Source organism: Corvus hawaiiensis, unplaced genomic scaffold, assembly GCF_020740725.1.
Source record: "Corvus hawaiiensis isolate bCorHaw1 unplaced genomic scaffold, bCorHaw1.pri.cur scaffold_32_ctg1, whole genome shotgun sequence".
Classification (NCBI taxonomy): Eukaryota; Metazoa; Chordata; class Aves; order Passeriformes; family Corvidae; genus Corvus; species Corvus hawaiiensis.
Window position 1 is genome coordinate 736590 of NW_025963366.1, and position 6000 is coordinate 742589.

The following is a 6000-nucleotide window of genomic DNA, read 5'->3' on the forward strand; positions in this document are numbered from 1 at the left end:
AGCACAGCCACAGCACAAGGACTCTGATGACCCTCTTGGGGCTTGGTGCTGAGGCCCTGAACATCAGTCCCTGAGAGGGAGCTGAAGCAATCTCTCAAGAATTCAAAGTCAATATCAATCTCCAGAGTTTCCTGAAGTTTTAATGGGTCCCACTGAGGAAGACTGAGGATGAGAAAGTGTCCCCAGGTTCCAGTTAGAGCAGAACACTGGAGGCAGTGATGGCAGGTGGGGACAAGCAAAGGAAAGGTGTCTGTGAGGCTGAGGAAACCTGGATGTGTTCCATGACTCCAAAGGGCCAAGGCCTGAGCCCCAGCCCCTGGCAAGGCAGATCCTGTCCCTCCCTCAGTGCGCAGGGCTCTTGCCGGGGCACTGGGATGTGGGGATGTGCAGTGCCAAGGGCAGCACCATGGGGCGGCCCCTGCCAGGCCGCTGAGCAGGGACAAGGAGGCCCTGAGGCCCCAGGGCTGCAAGGGTCACTTGTCTCCTGCTGGCCTCAGGGCCAGGGCCAGCAGCCGTGGCCAAAGTGCTGCACAAGTTGGCTCTGTCAGGGCCTTGCAGCTGCTGCCCATCCCTCTGCCCTCTGCAGCCCAGGCTGTCCCACGCTGTCCCTGCCCTGCGCCTCTGTCCCTGCAGGCTGTCCTCATCCCCCGGCTGCCCCACCTTGCCGGCCCCTTCCTTTGCTGGCAGCTCTGCGTCCTGCCTGCCTCTGCCTGGGCACACAAAGCCTTGGGCTGCTCCAGACTCCTTCTGGGGGACGTGTTGCAGCACAGCACTTCCCTGGGAGGGAAAGACCTTTCTCCTGGTGTCCAGTCTGGAGCTGCCCAGCTGCCCTTGGTGCCATTATTTCTTTGTCAGGCTGTTTTATACAATGAAGAAAAGCTCCTCCATCTTTGAAACCTCCCTTCAAGCCCTCCCAGGCTACTTCTCTTCTGTCCTCAGTCTCCACAGAACTGAGCCCAGGGCCCTCAGCTTCCACCTGCTGGTTTTGTGTTGAGGCCTCCAAAGCCCATCTTGGGAGATTTTTGGGTTCTCTCTAAGGTCTTTGAAAATGGAAACATAGTGATTGAGGTCCAAGATAAATGGAGTGTTATTTTTTCCCAAACCTTGCAGTGACAGAACAAGGGGCAATAGCTTTAAACTGAATGAGGGGGAATTTAGATTTGATCTAAGGAGGAAATATTTGACAGTGAGAGTGGCACAGAACTGCAACCATGCAAGCCAGAGAGCAATGCTCCATCCCAAAATTCTTCAAGGTCAGGAGGTTTGTGCCAACCCCTCCACTCCCCAAGGATGGAATTCCTGTTGTGGGGGTTCTCTGATGTGCTGCGTGACCTCACAATGCTTCTGGCCAGAATGTCTGCTGGGGGCCAGCCAGGCTGCTGCAGTGGCAGTGACCTCACAGCCATCACCATTCTGGCCCTGTCCCCTGGGCCTGGCTCTCCCCTTTCTTCTCTCCTGGTCTTGTCTCTGCAGGGATGAGTGGTTTTGTGATGAACACCTTGTCCCCAAGATATTCCTGAGACCAATCATTTGTCAGTCAGGCCCATGTCACAGCAGTGACCTCATATTCAACTCGCTCAACTCCTCATCTCTGCTGGAGCCCACATTGAGCAGCCAAAGCCAGCCCCTGCTCTGGCCTTTCCCTCTGCCCTGCCCCAGGGCCTGACAGAGCCAGGCTGCCGCAGGTGACCTTGAGGTTGTGCAGGGCTCAGGCACAAGGGCTGTGCCAGACTCAGTGCTGAGCTCACACTCTGTGGGGTGGAGCAGAGCCCAGCCAGAATCACCCCCTGAAGGAGCAGCTCTGCAGTGGTGGCCACTGGGCCGGCTTGGCCAGGGAGGCTTCTGGCCATGCCCTGCAAGGAGCTGCTGCTGCCAAGGTGCCTTTGGTGTCTCAGGCTCTCCCTGGCACAGCTCCCACTCCGGCACTCTGCACTGAGGCCTTCAATGTGTTGGGCTGGCCTGGGGCTCCTCCTGCAGCAGGGTCTGCCCTGGTCATGGCACAGGAAAGGCAGTTCCTGCTGGAGCAGGAGGCTCTGCCTGGAATGGGCTCAAACAGCTCCAACAGGGCCCTGTTTGCAAAGCCCCCAGTGGGGAATGCAGAAGGGAGGTCCCGCTGCTTTTGGGGTGAAGAATGCAGAACCCAGCCTGACTCCTCCATTTCAAAGTTCAACATCCTCAGAGGGAGCTGCAGCTGTGGCAGAGCTGGTAAAATCCCTGGAGAAAGGAACAACCAACCAAGTGACGCCACTGAGAGCTTCTCCAGAGCTGTGGAGTTGGCACAGCCTGGGCACATCTGACTGACAGGGCAGCACGTCAGACTAGAAAAGCCCCGTCCCAAATTTTAACGGCAACGTCTTCTGACATTTCCCTTCTTGGGGGTGGTGGAGATCCCTCCCTGGAGTGGGGACACTCCTCAAGGTCACTGCTCAAGGCCGAGTCACAGACATTTGCCCACGGTCATTGATCTGGGTGAGTGACATCAATCTCTGCTTAAGGACTGGTTTTGCTTTAATACAAGTGCTTCAAAATTGCGTCCTAGAGCACTAGATTGTAATAGTTGTTACAGCTCCTGTACTGTGCAGTAAATAATTCTGATTGAGATCTTTTTCTCTAATCATGAGGGTAATCAATTAGATCTGTATTTATATAAATAGATCTGGTTTGCTGTTACTCATCCCGTGGGACAATTTGCATAAAGCTTCAATTCCACCTGTTTAATCCTTGCCAAAAAAACCATAAACCCTTGCCAAAATCTGGGGCTGGGATTGGATCCGGCCGTTCCCAGGCTCCCCTCACTGAAGGAGTTTAGAAAGCCTGGGGGTCCTGGAGGGATTTGGGGATCTATGGGGAGTGTTTGGGGGTCCCTTCTGACCCAATGGCAGCTTCTCTAATAAACTTTGCCTGAAGCTCCCACTCTGCCCATGACAGGCACGCTGTGAGTGTCTGTGACATCCCGGCTCTAGGGCAGCCTGGGGACTCCTGGATGTCACCATGGAACCCCTGTGAGTGTCCGTCACCTCACGGTTCTTTAGGAGCACGGGGATTTCACCACTGGACTCCTGTCACTGACTGCGACATCCCGGCTCCTTGTCAGCATACAGACACGTCTGTTGTCACCATGGAGCCCCTGTGAGTATGTGTGAGCTCATGGCCCTTTGGAAGAAGACACCCTTTGCATTTCACATGAAACCCCTGTGACCGGGTCTTTAGCAGCCCAGAGACCCCTGAGATGTTACTGTGGAGCCCTTGCGCTTGTCTGTGAGCTCTCAGCTTCAGAGCAGGTGAAGACAACTGTGATGTCACCGTGGAGTCCCTGTGGCTGTGTGTGACTAATGCATCTTTAGGAGCCTAGAGACCCCTGGGATATCACCGTGGAGCCTCTGTCACTGCCAGTGACCTCGTGGCTCTTTAGCAGCCTGGAGACACTTGGAATGTCACCATGGAGCCCTTGTGAGTACCTGTGACAGATCAATGCCCCAGCAACATGAAGTCCCCTGGGATGTCACCATGCAATGGCTTTGACTGCCTCTGACCCCACGGCTTTTTATCATCCCAGGAAAAGCCTGGGATGTCACCACGGAACCCCTTTGACTGCTTGTGCCGTGGTTTAGGAATGATATTCCCCCATTTCATGCTCCTACTAAAACCACGGTGCCTCTCACTCCCCTACTGCCTCCCATGGAAAGCACAAAAGACAAAGATCCTGGGCTGGGATAAGAACAATTTACTGGGAACAGCAATGAGATAAGGAACAAACAGGAAGGGCAACAATATTGATAACAGAAGGGATAAGACAAAGAAGTTACTTACAGGGAAAACTGCAACACCACCAACCCTGCCGCTGTGTTCACCTAGATGCCTGTGGAAAACCAGAATAAGGAGATCACCATCCAGGTGTCTTCCCAACGTGGATCACCAGGAATGTGGGTCACCAGGTCTCTTTGCAAAGTGGGTCCTCTGATGGAGGATGATGATGGGGCAGCAGACAAAGCTTTTCCTGCAGTTGGGGCGGTCCCAGGGCTTCCCTTACCGGTGGCTCTGCCGGTGATTAGTCAAGTAAGAACTCCGAGTGAAGCTCTTCCCACACTCAGGACACTTGTAGGGCCTCTCCCCAGTGTGGATGCGCTGATGGGGGACGAGGCTAGAGTTGCGGCAGAAGCCCTTCCCACAGTCGGGGCAGCGGAAGGGCCTCTCGTCTGTGTGAATCCGCTGATGCAGGAGGAGTTTGGAGCTGTCCCGACACCTCTTGCCACACTCGGGACACTCGTAGGGCTTCTCCCCGGTGTGGATCCTCTGGTGGTGAATCAGGGCCAAGCTCCTGCTGAACCTCTTCCCACATTCCCCACACTTGTAGGGCCGCTCCCCTGTGTGGGTCATCTGGTGGCGGATCAGGCTGGAGCTGACATTGAAGTCCTTCCCACATTCCAAGCACTTGTAGGGCCGTTCCCCGGTATGGATCCTCTCGTGGCGGATCAGGTGGGACCTCCAGCGGAAGCTCTTCCCACATTCACCACACTCATAGGGCTTCTCCCTGTCGTGAAGCTGCTCATGGACCACTAGGTCTGAGCTCTGGCTGGAGCTGCAGCTGCCATCCCGGCACAGGGTGGGTCTTTCCTCCTTGGAGCACCCTGGCCTGGGTTTGGAGCCCCTCTTTGTGTGGGATCTTTGGGGCTTTTCCTTCCCGTTGCATTCTTGTGACGTGGAGCCACTCAAAACGACCTCTTCCACAAGACTCTGTCGGGGGAATTTGCCCTTCCTGGTCTCCATCCTCAGCTCATTGTCTGGGGGAGGAAGGACAAAGAGAGGATGGGATTTGCTTCCATGTCAGAGGGAAGGGGAAGGAGATCCCCCAGTTCATCCTTGGCAGGATAGCGTCGGCAGCAGGGTTGTCCTGCAGCCAGGGGTGATGCTGGGCTGAGAGATGGAGCAGAAGAGAGGGGGAAAGGGGCAGTGACTTCCACCTCACCTGTCTGGCTGTCCTGGGGCATCTTCCTCTTCCTCACAGCTTTCTCCTCCATCCGGCCAAGGTTTGGGAATGGGAACTCCTGCAATGGGGAAAAACAAGGTGTGAGCGCATTGGGTTGGGCGTTCCTCCTGCCCAAGTCCATCTCTAGAAGTCACCGGGCCTCTGGTGTCCATAAAAACCTCCAAAACACCAAGATTCAGTTCAAAAGAAGCCTCCTGCGAGTTCCCCCTCTCTGGTCCCTCTACTTTGAGCTTCTGGGGGCTCCCTCGTGTCCCTGCTGCTGGGGGTCCTGAATGTATTGGGTTTCCCCCACCTGCTTGGTCCCCACCCACCCCAGGCTGCCTGGCGTCCCTGGAATTCCAAGGCTCCCCCCACTTTGGTCTCCAAACTTGGAGATCCTTTGTGTCCCTCTTCTCTGGCATCCCCTCACTTAGGAATGCTGGGGGGCTTTGGGAGTCCTGGGGTCCCTTCTCCCCTTATTCTCTGCTTCAGGGAGCCAGGGCTCCAAGGCATCCCCCCTTTCCCACTTGAGGGTCCTGGCAATCCTTGAGGTCCCCCCTCTCTGAGGTCCCCACTTCAGGGTGCAGGCAATCACAGGGTTCACCCTCTCCACATTCCCTCTCCTCCAGATTGCTGGGGTTCCCCCAGTCCCGATATTGTTCCTCTCTGCTCTCCTCCCTCTGCGGGTCCCAAGGTGCCCCTGCTCTGGCTCTTCTGGGGGGTCCCACAACCCCCTGGCTCTGGGCTGAAAGCAGCAGTGCCTGACCCAGGAAGGCCAACTCTCACTGTGGGGTCGGGACCTGGCATCCCCCCGCCCACCTTGGGGGCTCTGCTGGCAGCAGCTTCCAGGACTGCCAGAAAAACCCTTCCTGGGGACACCCCAGCATCCCCCAGAGGATCTTTTTGCCTCAGCTTTGGAGTCCTGCAAGCTCCAAACAGCCCCTCCCAAAAAACACTGTGCTGCTTTTAAGGGAAACTGGCAGGAGAAATGAACCCGCCTCAACCACCTCAAGAGAGATTTCCGGTCAGGCTCA

General features: G+C 56.0%; 1 protein-coding gene across 1 annotated transcript in view; it reads right to left on the bottom strand.

Annotated features, from left to right (window-relative positions):
- LOC125320969 (zinc finger protein 208-like) overlaps nucleotides 1–4988 on the bottom strand; it is a 430705-nt gene extending 425717 nt beyond the window's left edge. Inside the window, 2 exon segments of the mRNA XM_048293401.1 lie at nucleotides 3933–4781; nucleotides 4967–4988. Coding sequence (XP_048149358.1) covers nucleotides 3933–4781; nucleotides 4967–4988 — 871 coding nt within the window.
- Nucleotides 4989–6000: the final 1012 nt, after the last annotated feature.